The following is a 25,736-nucleotide window of genomic DNA, read 5'->3' as shown; positions in this document are numbered from 1 at the left end:
GACTAAATCGCGTCTGACGTCAGGGCAAAGGCACGGCGTGATTGGTTGACGACCTGCGCGGTACGGCATTTTCTGTCTAGTCAGAATTTTAGACGCGAACTAGTCTTTTTATCTCTGTCTTTCATTATAAGCATACCTAGAAGGATATTGAAGATATTATCTTCATTTCATTTTCATTTCATTTTATTACAAAAAGCATCGTGGCCCTATAAGGCCAAATTGAGCAACTTTTACAGAATACATGTAAACAGCAAATTTAAATTCAAATAAGGCATGGTAAAAGATGAAAAATATTGCACAAATAAAGCATAAATGGCTATTAAATATTGTCACATACACATCAGCATGCAGGGCTGAGTCGGGGTGTGGGTGGAAAAAGGGCACACAAGTGAAGGGAATATGAGCGCATGCACACACTGCAATGTACACACACACCCCCACACACCCCATACACACCCCTATACACACCCCTAATCGTAAAACGTGCCAACCGGGGATATGTGTGTGTAAACTATTTAACCGAGACTATCCAAATGTGCTATGTTATGTTGCATTGCATGTGTGGATTACCCCCACTTTGCTGGAAAAAATCATATGTGTGTATTTATGGGATAGTGGGGATGTACAGGGTGTCCCAAAAAAAAGAGGCCCCTCATTGCGCCCTCTTTTTCTCCTATTTCTGAAAAGTTGATTAAATATATTTTGGTATGTAAAGAAACCTTTAATCGTTAGCTTTAATCATGGAAGTAACCAAAACAATTATTTCAATCGGCTAACAACTTTTGAAGATATGCTCTTTTGAATAAAATTACCCATTTTTCACTCTGTCCACGGATAGCAAACAGATTGGTTGGGATGGCTCATGCTGTGGAGTGGCCTGCACGACCACCAGACCTCACACCACTTTTTTTTTCCTTTGTGGCAAATATAAGATCTTTGCAAACGTATTACTGAATGCATTCGCAAGTATCCGGCGCAAAATGATGGTACGCAACGCAATTGATGCAATGAGGCAACCAGGTAGAGGACAGAGCAGCACAGTAAACTCAGTTCAGAAGAACCAAAGACAAACCAAACTACCTTTTAGGGCTATCTTTTAAAAAAAAAAGAGAAATGACTTATGTTGTAAATAAAAAGAAATCAAGAAACAACAAAGTAAGAAAGTATGAAACATAATAAAACAAAAAGGCATAAATAACCAAGCAAAAATAAGTAATTGCAAGTAAAGCAAAAGAAGTCCAATTCGGCATTCATTTTACCCACAAATTAATGACACTATTAACAAAATCCATTGCCCATAAACCCACTGGTAAAGCCCATTCCATAAATAAAGTTATTTTTATAAAGTTATCATTGAGGAATGTTTGATATTCATGCATGGTATGTGTACTCCTTTTCAATCTTTGAAGTAGCCAAACCTTCTCCGTGGACAGAGTGAAAAACGGGTACATTTCTTTAAAAGAGCATATCTTCAAAAGTTGTGAACAGATTGATAAAATTGTTTTGGTTTATTAAAGCTAACGACTTAAGGTATTTTTACATACTAAAATATATTTGATTAAATTGTCAGAAATAGGAGAAAAAGAGGGCGCAATGAGGGGCCTCTTTTTTTTGGGACACCCTGTACTTTATGCTATGATCACCTAATCCTTGACCGAGCAGTATCAACCTCACCTGGATACCCGAACTGTTATGAGTCCCAGGATGCTTTCAGTTCAGACCATGCTTTGCGCACATCCTTGCCGCACTGCTTAGGTGCGATTCTGGGGTGACGGGGCCAGCAACCCCCAACCCTGTAAACAACTTGCTACGAAAAAGACAAACAAGCCTCGAAAGGACATATTTAAACGGAGACGACCAACGCACGTCCATCGACTACGTGAAACGGATATGAGTATACTGGAAGTGAACATCAGAGGCCTCAGATCAAACTTAGGAGAACTTTCCAATTTTTGCAATGAGCTTAAGCCAGCTATTGTCGTTGTTGTGGAAACATTCTTGGACTCCTCAGTAAAGGATGGAGCTGACTGCATTACCATCCCTGGCTACTCAATATGCTGCCGTAGGGATAGACCCAATATAACAGAAGGAGGAGAAATTACTGTCTACTGCCTGGAAGGTATCGCAATTCTCCATGAAAAGGACCTGGACCCTACAGACCTGGAACTGATGTGGTTCTCAGTGGCTCTTAGATCTCGGAAGCTACTGGTTGCTGCAGTGTACACACCACCGGATAGGAACAGTGATATGATCAGCTACTAGGATACTAACACCTTGTCTAAACTTACAGAGTTCAGCGCCCAATCTATGATCTTACTTGGAAACTTCAACGTCCACCACAAGTCGCAAGACAGATGCAGCTGGCCGACGCACATTGGGGATGTCCAACTCTCTTGGGCTGAAACAAATTGTTACTGAGCCAACGGGGGAGGACCAAATCCTAGATCTGGTTCTGACCGACCTGTCTTCAACCGCTACAACTTTTGCAAGAATAGGCACATCGGACCATAATCCTGTCCTATTTAAGTTGAAGGTGCCCATCTACAGAGATAAACCTTACAAACAGAAGGTTTGGCTCTATGACAAAGCTGACTACTGGGGCATAAGAGGTTTTTTTCTTCTGCAAACTGGACTCAAGTCTTCCAAACCGACGACCCTGAACAAGCTTGCAGTAACCTTACTGACATCATAAGTGATGCAATGGATATATACATTCCGAGTAAGTTTGTCACCAAAAAAAACTGGCGACAAAGTTTGCTTTGACGACAGCTGCAAGAGGGTTGCAAATAGGAAGCGTTGCCTGTTCAAGAAGTTAAAGAAAAACAACACCAAGGAAAACAAGGATAAGTTTGCAGAAGCCAGAAGGGAATACAATCAGGTGGAGCAACAAGCCAGAAGGAAGTACAGCAACAAGCTGAGGGAAGAACTTTCAGATGGAAGCCTGAGCAGCAAAAAGTGGTTGAACACGGTTAACACTCTGTCTGGAAGGAAAGTCTACACTACCGCAAAGGAGAAGGCTAAAATACTAGGACAGACTTTTGCTAAGAAATGCCTTCTTGAGAATGCAGAAGAACCTGCTCCAGAAGTAAAGGGGATACCACCAAATTCTAAGGACTCCATAGTTTTCAAGGCCAAGAACATCAGGAGGCTCTTGGAAAAATTAGAACCTGATAAAGCTAATGGACCTGATGAGATCCCCAATAGAATCCTGAAAGAGTGCAGTGCTGAATAAGCAAGACCTCTCAGCCGCCTATTTGAGCTGTGCTTCGCAAATGGAGTGTTTCCCAGCCAGTGGAAGTGTGCTTCAGTCATCCCGGTCCATAAGAGGGACTCAAAGTCTAATCCATCCATGTACCGCCCCATCTCTCTTCTTAGCAAAATCAGCAAGGTAATGGAGGCAGTGGTATAGAAGCAGCTTCAGAAGTGCCCGTTGCAGCAGCATCTCATTTCAGACAGGCAGTTTGGCTTTAGACCCCATCACAGCACAGCTGACATCTTAACCATCCTCTCTCAGTCTAGTTGCCCTGGACTTCAAAGGAGCATTTGACAAGGTATGGCACAAAGGACTTTGCTCTAAGCTGAAAGGCAAAGGAGTTTCTGGCAAGCTTCTGACCTGGATTGAGAGCTACCTATCTAACCGGTCTATCAAAGTGGTTCTATCTGGCCAATCCTCAAACAGTACGTCCATCCATCAATGACTCTGTGCCACAAGGCTCAATCCTGGGCCCGCTGCTATTCACTGTCTTATTGATGATCTGGGAGATGAATGCGAGAACACCCTGTATCTGTATGCAGATGACTCCACCCTGTTCTGCGATATCAGATCAAGTGATGACAGCATGGCTGCAACAGCGAGCCTCAACCGGGACCTTCGAGCCCTCCAAGTGTAAAGCCCTGACTATCTCAAGAAAGAAGAATCCAACTAGACTAAAACTTTATTTTGGAAACACTAAACTGGCAGAGATGGATGAGCTGGAAATCCTGGGTGTTACTATTGACAAGAAACTCACCTGGGCTAAGCACATTTCCAACACTGCTGCCAGAGCTGGACAGAAGCTTGGAGCACTAAGGAGGGTAGCAAACAAGCTTGATGTTAAAGGGAGAGCCACAGTGTACAAGGCCCAGGTTCGCAGTGTTATGGAGTATGCCTCACTATGCTGGATGAGTGCCTCAACCACCACCCAGAAGCTCCTTGACTCCATACAGAGCAAAGCATTGAGGATTATTGGCGTAGATGAGCAACAGGCAAGAATGGATCTTAACATCCCCTCTTTACATCACAGACGACAGGTGGCTGCTGCATCTGTGCTCTACAAGATGCACACAAGCTTGTGCCCGCCAGACTTGAAAGCATTGCTGCCCAAGCCTTATGTGATCAGACGAGCCACCCGCACCAGTCCCTCAATGCCAAGTCATGCACTGACTGAGCCAGTCTCAAGAACCTTGCCAACAGGCAGAACTTTCGTCTATGTTGCAGTACATGTTTAAATTGTTTATGATTTAGCAGAGGGTTCTTGTCACTCTCCTAAGCTGCTGTGAACCATTGATTAGCCCATACGGATTACTAATATACCCAGCAAACACAAAACGTTTTCGACATGATTCGCAAAAGGTTATAAAAGGTTGTCAGAAAACGTTTAAATGTCGGGTTATTTAAAGGGTATATTAAGAGTATAAAACGTTTTCATAACCTTAAAAAACATTTTTTGATAATCTACTGCTCAGCAAACAAAAATGTTTTACAGAAAACGTTTAAATGTCGGGTTATATAAAGGGTATAAAATCGTTTTAATAACATTCCAAAAACATTCTTGAAAACTTGATACAAAACATTCTAAACATAATGTTATTTTGGGGTTGAAAAAATATTTTGCGAAAAATTTTTGCCCAAAATATTTGCAATAACGTTTTAAAAACGTTTTCATGACCTTTATATAACCCGACATTTAAATGTTATTAAAACGTTTTGAAAAAAACATTTTAAGAACATTTCTGTGTTTGCTGAGTGCAAATATTTTAACATAATGTTATTTAAGTGTTGACAAAATATTTTGTAAAAAATGTTTGCAAAAATAGTTTACAATAACATTTTTGAAAACATTTTAAAAATATTGTTGTAGTGTGTTTTCATACAAAACGTTTTAAAACGTTTTCATGACCTTTATATAACCCGACATTTTAATGTTATTAAAACGTTTTTATGTAAACCAAAAGCCAAAATATAACTTATTAAAAACGTTTTTAAAACGTTTTTGTGTTTGCTGGGCCCAGCAAACACAAAACGTTTTCGACATCATTCGCAAAAGGTTAGAAAAGGTTGTCAGAAAACGTTTAAATGTCGGGTTATATAAAGGTACATTAATGATATAAAACGTTTTCATAACATTAAATAACATTTGTTGGTAATTTACTGCACAGCAAACACAAATGTTTTACCGAAAACATTTAAATGTCGGGTTTTATAAAGGGTGTAAAAACGTTTTAATAACATTCCAAAAACATTTTTGAAAACTTGGTACAAATAATTCTAATCAGAATGTTATTTTGGGGTTCAAAAATATTTTTGAAAAAATGTTAGCCTAAAATATTTACAATAACGTTTTTAATAGGTTTTCACGACCTTTATATAACCCGACATTTAAATGTTATTAAAACGTTTTGTAAAAAAAATTTGAAGAACATTTCTGTGTTTGCTAGATGCAAATATTTTAATATAATGTTATTTAAGTGTTTACAAAATATTTGGCCAAAAATGTTTGCAAAAATAGTTTACAATGACATTTCGAAAACATTTAAAAATATTGTTGTAGTGTGTTTTCATGCAAAACGTTTTAAAACGATTTCATGATCTTTATATAACCCGACATTTTAATGTTATTAAAACGTTTTTACCTAAACCCAAACCCAAATTATAACTTATTTAAAACGTTTTAAAAAGATTTTTGTGTTTGCTGGGTCTGTACTATGCAATAGGGGATATCATGTCACCCCCCTTATACAGGCCATATACCTAAATAATGCATTTAGCGCCCACTAGGAAGCTTGTATAGCCCTTTGAAAAGTCAACCGGGGATATCCCCGTTTGTAGGTGTAACCCCAGTTACACGGTAAAAATTTAGAAATGTATCCCCGCTTTACACGTTTACGCACGCAACAGCATCAAAACACTGCCACTCACACCTGTATATCCCACGTGTAATCGCATAGGGCCTGCACTTTGGCTCGACATTTGAAAGGGGTGTGAATTCATTTTTGGATACGCCCCTATTATAATTAGGTAATACTCGAACACATTCCCTATATGTATATACATGTCCCACATGTAGTAAATGTGCGTGAAATTATTGATTAGCTCCATACAAAGGATTTGAACCGGTGTCCTTCACCGTAATCATGGCGCAATGCAGTGCATTCAATCAAACGTTGTCGTCAACCTATTTGATCCTATAGTGCATTTGTTATGTGTGTGAGACGAGCTGTCGCGGTAGATTGCAATAGCTTGTAATCATGCTTTTGTTGAATGAATTTGAGTACTCCGCCATATTTACGGTATGAACGTCATAATCTAGGTGATTATTTGCATTGGATGTCTTGAATACGCTGGCGAAGTTGTGTAATAATCGGATTAATGCTATAACAGTAGGTGAACACAAGTTTTGAATATATCGCGTTGCAAAGCCCCATCCCAGCGAAAGTGAAAAAAATCAAATTGTTACTTTTATAAATTTTTTAATGAAAAAATGGCAAAAACCCAAGAAAACGGCAGTATCGACGAAGTTGAAGCCCCATTCAAATAGGCCTACATGTAGCTAATTTATATATACTGTCAGTATTTAAATTCGATCAGTTCAATTCACGCCGAGTGTCCTTGACAGGTTTGACTCTGCTTCAGCGGTCATGAAAGAATTCAAAAGATAACCTCTGCCCCAACAATCCCAAGCAATTGTCTGAAACTGTTCTTCGGATGATGATAGTCATATAATGATCAAAAGATTATTACTGACTATATCATTGAAGACTGAGTTCCGCAGTCTAGTACAAAATCTGAATTTTGATGATTTTTACGATCGTCCAGATGAAAAAATCACTGAATGGGCCGTTAGTTCCCTCTACTCCTTACCCTGGCAATATGAATCAAAGAAAAATAAAGAAAAATTAAATAAAACAAGAAAAAAAAAAGAAAAGAAAAAGAAACAATAAAAGAAAAACAAATATGAAAAGTTAATATTTGGTTTATAAAATTAATGTGACCGTGATGAGGCTCGAACTCACCACCTTCCGATTTAAAGTTCGAAGCGCTCGTGTACCAAATTCTGACGCCTTACCAAGTGAGCTGTGCTCCTGAGATACGAAATAAAAATAAAATAATACACTGTATACCTGCTTGTGTCGGTAATTGATTTACTCAAATTCCATAATGGTACAGTGCAACAGAGCAAAAATGCCCAAAATTTAAAAGCTATATAATTTATGAACAATATACACTACACATAAAAATACTAATACAAGGGAATTTCAACATAAGAATCCAAACAATTAAGTACCAACATGCACAGCTTTGTCCTTATATCACATTTGGGTTTTTAACAAAATGTTATCAAACCTCTACTGTGATTGGCAGCTGCACAAGGCATCTCTTTGATAGCTGATAATGGCCATCCATTCAGCAAGTGGCTACTAACTGACCTTGACAGGCTTGAATGAGCACTGTCATCTGCTACAAAACCATCACACTCTAGGACCTGGTCGCCTATTCGCCACTTGCACGGTTCCGCCATTATGCACTATATGCGGGAGAGCCTCGAACTGGCAGCATACATGAAAGGAAGAATTACGTAACCTTACACAGAATGTTATATGACTGGTTCAATTCCCATTCATGTATGCTGCCAGTTCGAGGCTCTCCCCGCACATAGTGCATAATGGCGGAACCGTGCAAGTGGCGAATATTAATTTACTAGTCAACATTTGCATAGGAACCGCATAGTCGGAGGCAAGGTTTATTATTGATTAGGCGCGGATTCTAAAAGTACAGCTCCTATGCGTGTGTAGCAAAAAATTGGAGTAGAATGTTTGGAATCATGTAACTAAAATACTACTATTCTGCAAAATGTGCTCTTACCAATTTATAAAGCATTTCATTAGCTTTAATTTGACATATTGTTTGACATGTTTGGAATTATGGTAAATCATTAAATAAAATATTTATTAATTAATCAATTATGTCAATTAATAAAAATTTAATGCAAATATGCATATTTTCTCTGACAGAATTGTAGGATTTGACAAGAGCCATCTTTCTTGTAAGTTTGATTCTTATAACATACCGGTATCGTATTGCGTCCCGTTATAGTTGCAGAAAAATTCGCGTGCAGGACACACATACGCACCCCCCACACACACCCAGAGGATCGTACCGCTTTACAATCGTATAACATTCATTGGCGCTAGTAGTAGTAAATTCCAATTTTCTTTGCTTTACCTCACTTGTTCTGCTCAAAATTAAAAGGGGACATATCTGACAGTAAAAGCTTACATTTTATGGAAATTATGTTTAAATTTGCTTAAACAGCACAAAACAGATAAAGCAGACTAATGTACTATACATAGTCCTATACATGTATGGTATGCCAGGGACTGTTTAAGAATAGATTTATGATATTTACTTCGAGGACTGTTATATATCAAAAATGTGAAAAATATCAAATTTTAATAATTTGTCATAAAATTTGTATTATATCGTGAATTCCAAACAATGAAATTTATTTGATATCAGAAAGACATTCTTCGTATTCAGAATGCAATTCGATATGTCTGATGTGCTCTGATGTCCCAAAATAAATACTGTCCAAACGTTCATACCCCTCCCCTTAAGGGCTGGGGTATGAACGTTTGGACAGTATTTATTTTGGGACATCAGAGCACATCAGACATATCGAATATTCTGAATACGAAGAATGTCATTCTGATATCAATAATTTTGATTTTTGAAATTCGCAATTTAATACACATTTTATGGCAAATCATTAAAATTGATATTTTGATATTTAACAGTACTTGAAGTAAACTTTATAAATCTGATGATTTATACTTAAAGTGTATGTAGGTGGGATGAAAAGCCGACGATCAATTGAAAATTTTGACCTCTCGTATTGAAGATATAGATTTTTTTCCCAAAACACCAAAAAAATTAGGTCTTTTTGGGAAAAAATCCATATCTTCAATATGAAAGGTCAAAATTTTCAATTGACCGTCGGCTTTTCCTCCCAGCTACATACACTTTAAGAATATATCATTAGATTTATATAATTTACTTCGAGTACTGTTATATATCGAAAATTTGAAAAATATCCAAATTTTTTAATTTGTCATAAAATTTGTATTATATTGTGATTTTCAAAAATGAAAATTATTTGATATCAGAAAGACATGCTTCGTATTCAGAATGCAATTCGATAGGTCCGAGGTGCTCTCATGTCCCACAAAAATACTGTCGAAACGCAATAAACGCTCATTTTAGATCCCTTAATTTGGTTAATTTTCTTTGTTTTTTTTTCTTTTCTTGTTTTATTAATTGTTTTCTTTATTTTCCTTTGATTTATATTGCCAGGGTAAGGAGAGTAGGGAACTTAAGGCCCATTCAGTGATTTTTTGATTTTTTTTTTCATCCCGACGATCGTAAAAATCATCAAAATTCAGATTTTGGATACTAGACTGCGGAACTCAGTCTTCAATGATAGTCAGTAATTTTTATATTTTGGACATTATTATGACTATCATTTGAGGACTGAGTTCTTATGATCCGAGGAGCAGTTTCAGATAATTGCCTGGGATTATTGGGGCAGAGGTTATCTTTTATTCTTTCATGACCACTGAAGCATAGTCGAACCTGTCAAGGACACTCGGCGTGAATTGAAAGACCATGTCACTCGCCACAAAAGAATGTCAAAGGTCATAAAAGGCCTATGGCTGATTTTGTACCTTTCGTCATTGTCATAGATGTGCTAACGTACATAGCTTGCTAGTGTAGTGGTTCAGCCGAAAGCCGTGTGTCTAAGACAAAAAATAATGCATTTACGTGAGTCTGTAATTTATATACCGGTACTGACAGTATATAAATTAGCTACATGTATTTGAATGGGGCTTCAACTTCGTCAATACTGTCGTTTTCCTGTGTTTTTTTTTTGGCCATTTGTTTTTCATTAAAAAATTTATACACGTAACAATTTGATTTTTTTTTCCACTTTCGCTGGGATCACTGAATGGGACTTTGTAGCGCGGATTATTCAAAACTTGTTTTTACCTACTGCTATATAGTATTAATCCGATTATTACATAACTTTGCCAGCGTATTCAAGACATAGGTTATGTAAGGGATAAACTGTACATGGGTATAGGGTATAGAGGCCCTGCATGCTTTTATCGATTTGCTCCAAACAAAGGATTTGAACCGGTGTCCTTCACCGTAATCACGGCGCAGTCCATTCAATCAAATGTCGTCAGTGTGCGAGACGAACGATGTATAAATCTGGAGGTCACATCATCACTTATCATGCTTATTGTAAAAAGTTTGTCCAATGCATATACTGTGTGTATTGTTCCCGGGTATTGTCAATGCAGTCAAGCAAACAGGTATTATATTTTGAAAAGGCCGCTATAGTATATTCACAGGGGTGTCTCGAATGGCCAATCATATGGGACATAATCAAATTGCAGTGACTGCTTCCTTTGTTACCACATGTCAGTCATCTTGTGATTATTGGACCATGTAAACCTGCAAAAAACGAGCCAAAGTGCAGGCCCTATGCCTCCAAACGTGGACGCTGTTGAGGACCATGCAAACGTGGTCGTCTGAATCCGTACTCAATCTACATACCGAGGATGTTTTCCGCCATTATTTTTGTGTATTTTTGTGTGTATGGAATTTAATCTAGCAACTGCGGACGTTTTATTTCAATACCGATAGAGATCGTATTTCGCAAATATATTATGCATGCATTTGCGGTCGTTTGCAGACCTCCAGAAACCGAGGACGCTCCCCCATTGCAGGGTGGTCCGCAGTTTGTGAAGTTGCAGTGTGTGTGAAAATACATAAAAAAATTAAATAGAAATGATCAACAATCATCAATTCTTTAACAATATCCTAAAAAATTCTTCTTTAGAAATGTATATATATGTTTACAAAAAAGTGCAGATTGTGGGGGAAATTTTACAATACTCGATTTCTTTCTTGTATTATCCACAAGTGGTATCCCATTCAACAGTAGGTCCTTAATACACGGTTTTCATAAACTTTCGACAAAATCTCTATAGAAACATTGGAAATATTTCCCATTCTGAAGTGCAAATCGATCAACCGTGAGCGGTCTCACACATCACATCAAAGGCTACTATAAGTGGATGTCCAACTACTTCAGAATAAAGGACTATGAATAGATGCGACAGGATTACCTACGGGATTATCTCAATTGTATAATTCTGTTAACCCTCCTCTTCCTTACATCTTCTCTGATGTAATATATTAAAAATATTTAAAAAAAAAAAAAAAAGGTTTAAAAAATGTTTTTAAACACTAAAAATGTTTAAAAAACCACTAAAAATGGCAAGTTCAAAAGGGCAACTACTGATTCAACAAATTGATAAAATATGGCACTGGACCTTTAGCAAATCTGGATGTTCTGAAATTTTTGATATCGCATTTGAATTTCTACCATGTGCTTCAAACCTGGTGGGAGGAATGATATGTTTAGTACGAGCATTAGTTGATATCCCTTCGTCAAATGAATGACATAGTAATTCTCTTCTGTTAGTTAAAAAAATCAAGATTGTACGAAGCAATTGCATCATCATATGAAGTAAAGTTGAAACCAAGGACTGTCCTGCATTTGTCAATCCACACATAATAATTGTATTGACCGCTATCACAAGTTTTAAGGAAAAAACAGTCCACAACCAAATAGAAGCTTTAAGAAGTCATGATTTCAAAGTTTCAGTTTGAATCATCATTGAGGTGTCTTTTTGAAAAAAATTCTACAGGGAGTGAAAAACTGGAGGGAAGATCGTTCATTTGGAGCACAACGATTGGCTAGTCTCAACCCGACGACGCTGCGACTTTGCAAAAAGATACCCAAAACGTAAGAGTAAGGCTAATGGTATTAGGTCATAAAAATTACAGTGATTTATAGTGCGCTATGTATCCATCCACAAACATAAGCACACTTTACAGGAATTCGTATAATAAATATCGTCAATTTCCAATGTTAAAAAACACTGATATTTCAAAATGCTGACTGAAAGACCCCTTGCATGGAAGTACCGAACCACTCGTATGTTACGTTCTGATATGAGTGACCCCATGTTTTAATACCAATTTTCTACCATGAAATATTTTGAATACTATTACACTATAATAGATTTCCTGTGACTGACGAGATGGTGCAAGGAATTTTGGGAGGAATGACAGTTAACGAGGCGATTGGAAAGAAGAAACTGTACATGATACACTATGGAATCCTTAAAGATCTGCCGTGCTCAGAATTGAATAAGGTAATAAAGTAAGACTGTAAGATGATTACAATATTAAACTTAATGAATAACAAATCTGATTGATTAGGGTATCAATGAATAAATCACCAAATCAAACCAAATTCTTTTTTAATTCACTAGAATTGCTTATAATACTCATTGGATTATCTGTTACTCAGGTAATGCCAGCGCCCATGGCACTTTTCTTCGTAAACGAAGATAAGGATCTCATACCTATTGCTATTCAACTGTTGCAAGAACCAGGGTCTGACAATCCGGTAAGGACACGTTTCTTATATTTTTCAGGAAGAATATTTGATAAGTGGTGTGACCAGGTTTTCCAAAATATTAACTACTACAGTACTTTTAACCATGTAGCTATTGCAGCCACATTCAACCACCCCCCTTTAGGTACATATTTCCAGATTCCCTGACTAAATGACTAAAGTGAGAGTCCGTGTTCATTTTTTCCCTGACAAGGTGCATTTCCCCTAACTGGGTGCATTTACACTGAGAAAAGTGAGGCCTCTGGACCCGTCTCCCTACTTTATGCACGCTGCTGATTTGGATAAATTGTACATTTGTACAATCACAATATTATGCCTTATATGTTAGAAAATTAATTATCAAGCATGAATCACGTGGTTTTATTTTTAACAAACTCATATTGACCATAAAAACGAATTAAAACAGCCGTCTCTCAACACGCGATATTGAACATTCCCGGGCGCCGAAATAGTCGAGTGCAATGACGTCCCAGAAATACAATGAAGGCTGACAACAATTGAGCACAAATAACCATGAAGTCATTGTACTGGATAATTTCGGCGCGGGAATTTTGAATATCGCGTGTTGAGAGCCGGCTGTTTTTATTCACTTTTATGGTCAATATGACTTTGTTTTGAATAAAATCATGTGATTCGTGCTTGATAATTATTTCTCTAACATATAAGGCATAATGTTGTGATTGCCGGAGTCATCCTTTAATATTAGATTGGACTCAATATTTAAACCAGAATCGGGCATTCTAAAGGGGAACTAGCCTTGTGAAAAACGCGGGCTTTGTCCAAAGGCCTAGTCTCTTTTATAGCGGAGGAACACATTCAAGAAGATTATCTTACATGCCGTAAAATGATACATAATTATCCTTGAAAGACATCGTAGTGATCAAGATCCCTATATCCCTATACCAGACCCAAAGTGGAGGGTTCAATTACAAAAGCATCGAGACCTCATTCAATGAACAAGCTGCGTATCATCACCTGACGTGGGCTGATTCTTTTCACGTGGTACACAGGATGCGAGCTTCGGCAAGTGCCAAAGAATACGAGAAATGGTAAAACGGATACAGCCTCAAGTTCTCACTCTTATATGACATAACGTAACTTAAAAAGGAGCATTTTCTACAGCGCTTTTCATGGCTAGGGCAGTGCCTGTATTTCATGACACCCACATCGTTTTCTCATATCATCTATTCTGGTTCATGTGGCTGGTTTCCGTTCCAGATTTTTCTTCCTACAGATCCTGAATACACATGGCTTGCAGCAAAGATGTGGTTTAATCTCGCTGACGCCTCGTGGCATCAATCTGTAGCTCACTTGGGATTCACGCATCTATTAATGGGGAGCATCTGCATCGCAACTCATCGCTGTTTGTCGCCTTCTCATCCAATATTTAGACTAATGGCTCCGCATTTCTTGTATCTGATCGCCATCAATGTGTAAGTATTGTTTGTTATCTATCTTCGTGGTTTTGGGATTGATAAGTTGACAAGTTGAAATCAGGTTGACGATTAACGTCATTTCAATGTCGATTTCACGTTGATATATCAACTCGTCGATCATTAACCTGATTTCAACCTATGTTGTAATGTGTTTGGGTAGCGGGTCAAAGTATGTTGCATGACTCTGTATTTATTTTTGTAATCAAACTTTGTATTCAGGCTGATAAGATAATAAGATGCGATTTTAAATTTCTGCATTTCGTCTTAAAACAACCAACTTGAATATTGTAAATATATCATTTGTTAGTTTTGTAAAATTATTCGAAAAGATTTGTTACCCATGCCAGAATATTTTGCAGGGATGAAACTTTTAACGGCTCTTTTCAATGACATCAAGGCATGAATGTCACATGTACAATCCATTTCGTTGATCAGAGAACCACATCTTTTCAGAACCATTTGTTAATCTATGTTAATAATCAATTCTTTTAAACAGGAAAGGTGTGGGTAAATTGTTCAGCATAGGTGGATGGGTGGACACAAGCATGCTTATTGGACATGTTGGAATGCTAGAGATAATACGCCGTGTCTGGTCAACTTGGCGCCTTGATGTACAAGGTAATCTTCCTAAGGACTTAGAGGACAGAGGGGTTGCTGACCCGGAAGTACTACCTAATTATCACTACAGGGATGATGCGATACTTCTTTGGGACGCCATCAAGAAATACGTGTCAGCAGTTGTTGTAGGACATTATGGTGAGTTTATCATTTGAATAATTATTAATATACAAAGTAAGACCGTTTGCTTCTCAATATGGAACGGTGCAGGTTTTGCGATTCTTGACAGTCACCAAGTGATATACGTTACCTTCTCAGGTTTAGAACTACTCGGCTATGGAATTGTTCCACAATAGTCACAGGAAGAATCTAAATCTGTTTTTATATACCCCACTTCTTCTTACAACCTTCTGGTGAGCTGACTGATATCCTACCCTGAAAGATATTGATGTCAACAGTACACAATCTGTAGGGATGTAGTGAATATCCGATATTGTGCGCATATATACCGAGTCCTACTAATTTTCTTAAATTGCAGGTTCAAATGAACTCTATATACTTGCATTTTTACATACCAAGGATAACCCGACTTTGGAACCCCCTACCTGCGTCAACTTTCCCAGATTCTCCAAATGCAAAATAGATATGAATGAGTTTAAATATTTTAAATATGTCATTCTCAATTCAAAATCTTTATTCCCATAACAGACAGTCAGGAAAAGTTAGAAAAAGACCATGAACTTCAAGATTGGGCGGATACTCTGACAGCTGCAGCTGGATGTGGAATCAAGGTGTATATTATCATCCTATTTTTGGTTTAACAATAATAAGGACCTGCACATATCGTTTGATTTGAATTTTCCATTAACGTTACACTGAAAACAGTGAAAAGGCTGCTTCACAGGTCGGACATCCGGGCCTTTTATTTTCTAACAGCTTTCGGTAGAGTCCCTCTGTACTCAACTGAAAGTGTAAAGAATGATTGAAACAGGCAGGGTTGGTTAACCATTATCAATTCTTAAGCCATAAACATGATCACGATCAACTACACATTTTATTATTTTCTATTCTTATTCAATGGGTGCGTCTTGTAAAGAATTCACGTAATTTGATTGGTTTTCTGGTGTATAATATCTCACAATAGTTGATAGTGATATTAGTCAGGGCGCGCGCCGTAATACACGTGCGAGAACTAAGAACGCGATTCGGCGGCTTAGATGTTCGTAATGGTTTCGTTCGTTCAAAACAACGGGGATGTCCTTACAAAAGTAGCTTTATTTTTTCTGAAAAAAGGCATTTTTCTCGCAAAATTACATTAAAACTGAATAAGAATGAGAATAAAAGATAGGATTTTGTCTTTTGCCTATCCAATATCGTGTCATAATGGGTGGGCTGCGCCGGCATCCACTACTTAAAATATTGGCCATCCCATCCCATATGACACGATATTGGATAGGCAAAAGACAAAATCCTATCATTTATTCTCTAATTATTAACAAGATAATTCAATTCAATTTCAATTCAATTCAATTCAATTCAATTTGAATGAATATTTGTATATTTCAGTGTACACTTACAAACTTTGTTTGCACCTCAATATTCCGTCGGCCGTATCACTAAGTGACGTTTTTCATTTGCTGCATACTATTGATTAAAACATTATTGTCGATTAAAACCTGGTTTAAAGTAATGCAAATATACCACATTTTCAATATAATTCACTCAGAGCATAATTAATTTATTCTGCAAAAATCAATATTTAATAAAATACGTCACTGTAAAAAGGGCTAATGACAATTTCGCCGATCAAATGACAAATACTTCATACAAATACGTCACTATGTGAAACATATGCGCAAATACGTCACTACGTGAAAAAGGAAAAACAGCAATACCGTGCAATGACAAAGTCTGACAAATATGTCGTACAAATACATCAATATCTGAAACGGCAAATTCTTCCAATTGCAGATACGACATACTGGGCTTGCGCAGAATAGATGATCAGCAGTATGTCGTTCTGTGATACAAGGATTTCAAGGTTTTGCAAATACGACATAATTAAAACAATAAATATCTTATTAATTATGCCACTTTGAGGCATGGGTTTTGGTGAATACATAACAAATATTCCAATTTTTCTCAAAAATGTTTTAAAAAATTTCGAATGCGTCATTATGTGATACGACCGGCGATTCCTTGGGGAAACTAAAATATCAACTTCTGCTTTCCGTTTGAAGGGCGTTCCGGGAGATGGAAAATTCGACACTTGCGAACAGCTAATTGACACATTGACGTCGCTGATATTCATATGTAGCGTTCAACACGCTGCAGTTAATTTTCCACAATATGATGTCTACGGGTTTCCGCCACAGTTCCCGGCTTATTTGCGTGGTCTACCTCTGTCGGATAAGGTAAGCGACGACTATTGCGGGGCAATAAATACTATTTGGACTGCCCGTCCCGTTCAGTAAGGCAAAGATACAGTCTGGGCTTATTGTTGTTTGTTCTTGTAAAACTTTCCGCATCTGCAATTTTGGTGCAACTGAAGAAAGTGTTATGAGTCATGAGAGCATTATATCGTATGTTTCATGGAAAAAAAAACCCCAGTATTATGTTTTTACATCGTATCAATTAATTCGGCATCTAGGAATATCGCATTGGAGCAATTGTTATTTTCGCCTCCTGTGGACCCAAAATTCAACCCATAACTCCATAACCGTACGTCGTAGATAGGTCAAACTATACTTTTCTGAATCCTTATGACTAGAGAAACGCATTATTGTTGTTTTAATCAAGTCCGAGCACCGTGTAAAAGTTCTATGACCACAAAATATGGGTGTTGTTGAAATGGCTCCATATCCTATAATGATTAGCTCTATCTCAGCCTAATATGGCAAATTAAACATGATTTGCACGATGGTTACGGATATCTATTGCATTAATATCGCACATGACAGGTTTAGTGACATCCATTTTATTTCTTTTGCAATTTGGTGGTGTTGGGTGCCCCCACACAACTATTAAAACCAATAGTGAAATAAGCACGTAATATCCGTATAGAAGTAAACATAATGCTGTCTGCTTCTTATAGACGCCATTGACGGACGCTGATATAATCTGTATGCTTGCTGATAAAGACAAGATACTGCCCATGATGGTGATGACTAAGTTACTCAGTAAGAGAGGTACAAATGGACTTGCGGACTTTGAAGTGGAGTATCAATTCGATCCGATCGGTACCAAAGCCATCAAGGCGTAAGTATTTATCGGGCACCTCCCACCTATCAAACCTGATTTCAACCTATGCTGTAATGCGACCCGTTTTATACTACATTTGAACGTGAATTGATCTGGTGGAGATATGGTCGAAAGGTGATTGAAATATGGTTGATGTCATGTAGAAAATACGGATGAACATCGACGTTGATAAAACGTTGCTTGGACGTTGACACGTTTTATTTCAACCGTTGAAATTGTGACGTTGATTCAATATTAATTCAATCCCGAATCCTGATCAACCCTGTGCCCAATGCGTTTAGACTGAGAATCATGACGCTTGCACATGGAAGTCACAGTCGGTTTCGAAAAGAGTAGGGTTTTACTGTCTCTATCCTCGTGTGTTTATTATGGAGTATCCTACCATTACCTTGACTGCCGTGGTACCTTGATTTAGTATTGATAAATGCTCGCTGTTAACATAGTTAACACTGGAATTGTAATTTTAGTAATCAAACTGTTTTTGCTCTTCCCTCAGATTTCGAGAAGACCTGAAAGAGGTTGGCGCTACGATTGAATCACGCAATGCTGCACGCTCTACTCCATATACTTACCTTCATCCAATCGAAGTACCCAATGCTATCAGTATCTGATTTTCTGACATTCTACTGGTCTGTCATGATGAATTACAGGATGCATCGATCGGTTTGCGACTTTAACAGTAAAGTTAATTTGTTTAAGAATAGTATAATGTATTTTCATTGACAAAATATAAATCAAAGGACTACTTCAGTTCAGTTATCTCCAAATGGAAAGATTTTATTTACATCAGTGTGTATAGGCCGTCAGCTTTACAATACAAAATTCACTAAATTACTCATGAACACCAGGATGCAGACATTCTCGCTTAATGTTTATGAACGGAAATGCAATTTGACGGTAATAAGTAAATATACTTTGCAAAGGTTCTTGTAAACAAATCCAAAGAAACGTTGGGTAAAATGATGTTAATGTCGTTTCATGCTGCATCGTAGCACTTTCTCAAATTGACTGACCAATTTTTCAAATGTTCATCGTCTGCTTCTTGTTGGAGCTTGACACTGGTGGCGCTGTTTTTAGATTTAGGAGCTGGTCAAATATATGCTGTTGAAAGTGATTTCGCTATCAATACGCAACGTCAGTAATTGCGGTACAAGGGAGGGACACTGAAAAAAATGCCCATATATATCGCAAAGCTCATTAGCCAATCAAGATCACTGTATTTTTACAGCGTGTTGCAAAAAGTAAAAAGAAGGAAGAAGAAAATTACACCAGTACATAGTATCAATTAGCCGAGTGTATCGACTGTCACGTTATTCCGTTGTTGAAAGTATTACAACGCGTTGCAGCAATAAGTCTCGAGTTGCAATATTAAAAAACATATGATATTACCAATCATATCGGTGCTTTCTGAGGTCTCTGGTGTGGAATGGGCTATTCCAGAAATTAATGGCACCCCCCTAAAGAAAACATGTTAGTTTTTACCATAAATATTTAAAAATTCCCAGACCAAAATTTTATTTAAAAAAAATTGGAATTCCCATTGTGACAATAAAATTGTTAAAAAAATTGGAATTCACGGTATCCCTAAAGAAGACATGTTTTGGGAATTCCCAAGCTTAAAATAGAAAGGTGTCTTTTTTCTTGGGAATTCCCATGGCTTTTTTAGGGTTGTGAAAATAATGACCACTTTTTTTGTGGAATTCCCAGAGCAAAAAATGTGAAAAAAATTGGGAATCCCATGTCTTCTTTAGGGGGTGCCTTTAATTTCTGGAATAGCCCAATTGCATTTAAGCTAACATCATAAACATGTCCCATAATCTGAAATTAGTGGTGGTCATTGATCATTTATAGGTTAATACATAAGGGGCTTGTGCATTAGACGCATCAACATCTCAGTACGCGTGCATTATTTTGTACAATTTCACTCCAACAAGTGATACGCATTTATTAACCTATTTCATACACGAGAAAAAAAATCATTTTTATAACAAAATTGTCAAATATTTGGAAAATGCAAGCAAATATAAATGCAACAACCCGCAAGTAAAATGAACGCGTCCGAAAGCACTGCGCGTACTACGCGGAGTGCGCGCCCGTGCAATTGTAGAACATTTATGCACGGCTAGTAATTTACTAACGGAGGCTCTGATTGGTTCTCACTATCTAGGAGTGTATGAAAGTCTTTTCAACTTGTACTGTGACCAATAAATGAACATTGCTTTTGTCCGCCAAATTCAAATCCAGGCAGTGATAGACACCAAGTATTGAGATGTCAGCATAAAGAGTTCATGAGATAAGTCAGAGATAAGTAAAGGGTAGCAAATATTGAAGTTGGAAGTCGAAGGAGTAAAATAAAGTATGTTCATGGTTAAGTAAACAGAGCACATCGGTGTCCTTTGTCTTGATTTCGTGTGCGGGGTGGGGTGTGTGGGGTGTGTGTGTACACGACGAACGCATTTGGCTTGAATAGGAGCTAAGTGCAACTTTCAAAATCCGACTTGAAGCCACTCAAGCGCCCATAACGCGAGCAAATGATATCGTAGAGCAACAAACGAGGTATCAAAATGTGCAGGAGAAAGCTGAGTTTTATATACAATAAATAAGTTTTTGCCATATATTTCAGTTCCCGATATATCTGATCATCTATAATTGTTTCGATACTTTCTGGGTTGAGTTTATTACCATCCAGAGGAGTAAACAATGTAATTAGCCTCTTTTGGAGTAATCTGTTTTACTCCTTTCTGATATTAAAATTTTACTCAAACAAAGAGTAAAAATTTACTCATCCACAAAAGAGTAAATATTACCATCGAGAGGAGTAAAAAGGGGATTACGCTTTTTCAGAGTAAATTATTTTCCTGCACATTTTGCACTGCACAATGAACAATTTGTTACGCCAATACGTCGGAGTAAAATTTACTCCGCGAATGGAGTAATCACCTTTTTACTACCAAATGAAGTAAGATTTTTCTCCATATGGATTTAAAATTTTTTTTAGAGTGTAGTAGGACTATTATCAGTATACATTATTTGCTTTTAGAATTCACCAAGTCAAGAGTTTGTCAAAGGATGATACAGGTTGTCCCAGAAAAAATTACCGGGTGAAAAAATATGATCAGAAGTCGAGCAATTAATATAACAAAGGCATCGTGTAGCTCATTTTATTGTGCATTCCATACGTAAATTATATTTGATTCAGATGAATGTTTAAGAAGAAATGAGCGATTACATAATACGCGCACCGATGCAATTCATTCCAAGTTTGATCAACAGGCGCTTTTATCATAATTTATTCGCTCATATTCGCTGAAGGTGGGCAATCTGATTCACATTGATACACAGTCGTTGAATTATTAGAAACTTAACATGGATTCCTGAAAGTGGATAGCCTTTACATTAACATCTATATTTCTTCATGCAATAATTATGTTAAACTTAAAAAAACACACCAAAAACAAAAACAAGAAAGACATGATTAAGTGATGAGCTTTTAGCTTTAAATATTTGATATATTATGTCTAATGTTTTTAGTTTTTGTTTAAAGTTAACACTTTTGCATTCTTTATTCATGACAATATTTGAAGCAACGGTTTGTCTGAAAAACTTTCTGCAATTGGAAGCTTCTCAGCGCTATTTATTTGTGTTGTGCAATATGCTATATTTTAACTTTCCAAAGACCATTTGAGCCAAGAATGATCACGATGATCAAGTGTTAACAGCTTCAAGTGTGGTTTTTGATATCATGCAACATTATGTTGATGTATTGTTAATTTAAATTTCTTGGAAATGTTCCAAAAACATTAATATAGTAAAAAAACTTTCAACTTTGGAAATCTTTATGCAATAATTATATTTAGCATTAACGAAGAAAAGATATTTACAAGTACCGAGCATCATCTTACATGCAGGCTTTCATTTTTAATATCGTGCGGTATTGTCAAATTTGAAGAAAACCTAATTAAATGTTTTGCAAGAAATAGATTGTTTAACAAGAACGAAAAGTATTTCACCGAACAAAATATAAAGCCCATTGACATGTTAACCACTAGTGCGCATTGTGTTGAGTAAACTTTCTTTCAAACTTGGAATGAAGTGAATTGACGCATGCGTTATGTAATCGCTCATTTCTTCGCAATTAATCAACTGATTCAAGTAAAATTAGCGTATAAAATGCAGAATCAGATGAGCTACACGATGATTTTTAAAGTTTTGGAATCTGATGCCTATTTTGCGACTTATGTCCGAATTCATTCACCCGGTAATTTTTCTGGGACACCCTGTATAGTAGCAAATCTCGTAAGTGGAGAATGAAGTATATTATATTTTGCTTTATATTTATTTGAATTAATTCCAGTTCAGAGCACATCTCACAACAAAGGTAACTAAGAAATCAAATATAAATTTTTACTATTGTCACACTACAGATCATAGTAAAAGCTTTTATGAAAAGAAAGTACAAGAATCTTATGATTTGGCTTATACCGTAAACGTTCGCCTAATGGCGCTTTTGGATTCTTAGAAATGTGAGAGCGCCATCCTTGTAAAATCTCAACAGCATTAAGGATACGTGTATGTTAAATTGAGCAACCTGGACATAATGCCTCAGAAAAAATATCGTGACATGACCCAATACTTTAGGTCACTAGGTTAGTTGTTAGAGCAGCAGATGTTTTGGGGTTTCTTCAGGTATTCTTTCTCAAAGTGCCATTTGACTTAATTTGTAAATCGATTCATACGTTATACCTAACTCATTTTGGTAAATCTTTTTTATATCATTGTAATTTCTTCATATTTTTTAAATATTCTTCAGTTGAAAATTACACCCTGCTATTGTCTGACCCGTTAGCTCAGTCGGTAGAGGGTGCGCCTTGAATGGTGAATGGTACGTGTTCGAATCTTGATTTCTGCTTCCACTTTTATGTGAAGAAGGGTTTTGTCCCCATTTTACGAATGAATATTGTGAATTGTTTTTAATTTAATTTTAATTTTCTTATTTTTTTTAGATAAATAGGCACTGCGAACAAACGGCAACAAAAACCGCTGACAAAATTTGCTCCACCTGCTACCTATCAATGCGTGATATATTCCACTACATTTAACAGTTAAATGACCTTTGAAAAATAGAACGTCCTCAATGTTTCAAATTGTGTAACTACATTACTTTATTCATTTATGCATTATAAATGATCAGCTATTTTTTCTTTTTATTAAAAGGATCGAACCCAAGTAGATCAGACCATTGATCATATAACTATCAGACCACGAAGTAGTTACGTAACTCCGTGATGGTATCGTAACCAAGCACTGTTTGTATGGCGATCATTACGATCACGCTATCTTGGTATGCCCTTTTGTGTACTGATTGACATAGTAACATTACGTAACTTCGATACCGGGCTTCGATACTGAATAGTTGTTGAGTGCACATAATATGGAAAGCCATTGGGGTATTGTGTGCCTTCCAAAGCGCCTTATAACATGTTCTCATTGTGTTGTGGAATCCAGTGGAAAGCCAGTATTCAATGATAGCTAATAGAGGCCTTGCGTTTATCGATTGGCTCCAAACAAAGGATTTGAACCGGTTTCTTCCCCGTAATCATGGCGCAGTGCAGTCCATTCAAATGTTGTCATCAACCTATTTGATCGTAGTGCATTTTGTTATGTGTGTGAGACAAACTGTCGCGGTAGATGCAATCATGCTTTTGTTGAATGCATTTGAGTAGTCCGCCATATTTACGGGATGATACGTCATATGCACAGCCTCTATTCAGTTGGTCGTTGTATGATTTTGTTCGTTCACTCATTCAAATTTTATTTATATCATTTGAAGACTGAGCCTATTATGATACATCCTCCGTGGAACAGTTTCAAACAATAGCTAGGGATTATTGGGGCAGAGGTTATCTTTTGAATCCTCTTAGAGGGCTATCATTTTTTTCGGAAGGGGGGTCCCAAATTTACAAAAAATCTGCGTCAATAAAATTGCGCACCCCCTATTTCGGCAACAAAAATTTTATGATCCCAAACCCCAAAATTGTCTTTTTGAATAAAATAACACACTTTCTGTGGTCATCGTGTGACTCCCTACATTTTAGTCATAAAACATTTTATGACCCCTCCTATTATTCTTTTTCCAAGACTTTATGACCCCCGTATATTTGGGACCCCCCCCCCCCCTTCGAATAAAAATGATATACCTCTTATGACCACTGATGTATAGGCAAGGACACTCGCGCGAATTGAAAGACTTGTCGCACACGACAGTTCGTCTCACACACATAACAAATGCTTATACAATCAAATAGGTTCATTACAACATTTGATTAAAATGAAACGATAAAAACAAAGCATGAAAAAAGACACATACAAGATAAAATAATAAAATTATATAAACAATGTTAAAGATATAATAGAGAATAAAATTTCCTCAAATCAGAAAAAAAACATTGACAGACATCATAATCTGTCAGAAATTACTGCATGAGATTGGAACCATCAATCGTCTCTTTATCCTCGCACTATAGTCTAATGCTCTGCTCACTGGGCCACAACGCATCAGTTGAATGATTACCGCATTATCATGAACAAGTTTGTTCGATCTTGTTCATAATTGTATGTGTCGATAGGTTTCACCCTTTAACTACACGTACCCTTAATGATCAGTGATAATAGTCGGCTTTTTACAGGGATGGCGCTCTCGTTTCCATGCACTCCATAGCGCCATTAGGCGAACGTTTACGGTATTACGGGAAATTAAGTCCGGTTCAGAGAACATCTTACGACGCATTAAAAAAGTAGCTAAAAAATTATGTATCAACTTTATTATTGTTATACTACAGATAAAAGCTTTTAGAATTTTATACCTTCTACAAAAACCCTAAGTTCACCTTAGATTATGTGAAATTAAGTCCAGTTCAGAACACATCTTAGTATCTATCAAAATTGAAGAATTTTTTATAAAATTAAATATAATTTTGCTATTGTTAGTTTGTTTGTTACCCTACAGATAACGCTTTTAGATCTTGGTACTTTCTTTAGTGACAAACTAAAATAAAAAAAAGTACCTGCTTTAGTGAAAAACAAAATAAAAAAGTACATATTCATAATCATTTTAAAAGAACGTTGATCACAATTTATGTGCATGAAGTTGATTATTGTACAGTGATTTCCATCAATTGATCAGTATTGATGCATTTTAACCATAAAGATATCTTGACGCATACATACTTAGTATAAAGTGTTAAAAAATGTTGAGATCGGCGTTTCTTGTAATTAACAAAAAGTGGCGAAATCACCCTCATAATTTGCTCATGGTGGGCGAGTTTATGCAAATTTTTCCTTTCTCCTTTTTTTCTCTTTACTTTACTTTCCCTTCCCTTCTTCGCTTTCCACAAACTAGAGAAGACAACGGCAAATGTGACTCTATATTGGTCATTCTGGGGAGAAGCCCGTGATTCCTCGGGAGTAGAGACATTTTGTACAAAGCCTGGTTGATGGCACATATTCTAGAGCTAAACCACCTTCCTCTTCATACCCAGTGCATTTCTAGTGAATTAAGATCTTATTCATTAGTTATGCTATAGACCTGATTTTGGGTCAAATTTGACTCGGAAAATTCAGTGAGATGTAGAAAATAAATCAACTAGGTCGTTCTTTGAACGTAGGATTA

The 25,736-nt window shown here is 36.8% G+C and overlaps 1 protein-coding gene across 1 annotated transcript in view; it reads left to right on the top strand.

Annotated features, from left to right (window-relative positions):
* The window catches only part of LOC140164143 (allene oxide synthase-lipoxygenase protein-like), a 30,357-nt gene extending 11,679 nt beyond the window's left edge, over positions 1-18,678 (top strand). Inside the window, exons 4-12 of the mRNA XM_072187387.1 lie at positions 12,041-12,134; positions 12,414-12,546; positions 12,705-12,803; positions 14,031-14,245; positions 14,745-15,004; positions 15,515-15,597; positions 17,029-17,220; positions 17,901-18,064; positions 18,564-18,678. Of these exons, the coding sequence (XP_072043488.1) occupies positions 12,041-12,134; positions 12,414-12,546; positions 12,705-12,803; positions 14,031-14,245; positions 14,745-15,004; positions 15,515-15,597; positions 17,029-17,220; positions 17,901-18,064; positions 18,564-18,678 (1,355 nt within the window). The remainder of the gene's footprint in view (positions 1-12,040; positions 12,135-12,413; positions 12,547-12,704; positions 12,804-14,030; positions 14,246-14,744; positions 15,005-15,514; positions 15,598-17,028; positions 17,221-17,900; positions 18,065-18,563) is intronic.
* The last annotated feature ends 7,058 nt before the right edge of the window (positions 18,679-25,736 follow it).

The sequence above is a fragment of the Amphiura filiformis genome, chromosome 11, assembly GCF_039555335.1.
Source record: "Amphiura filiformis chromosome 11, Afil_fr2py, whole genome shotgun sequence".
Classification (NCBI taxonomy): Eukaryota; Metazoa; Echinodermata; class Ophiuroidea; order Amphilepidida; family Amphiuridae; genus Amphiura; species Amphiura filiformis.
This window is presented reverse-complemented; position numbering and strand designations above follow the sequence as displayed.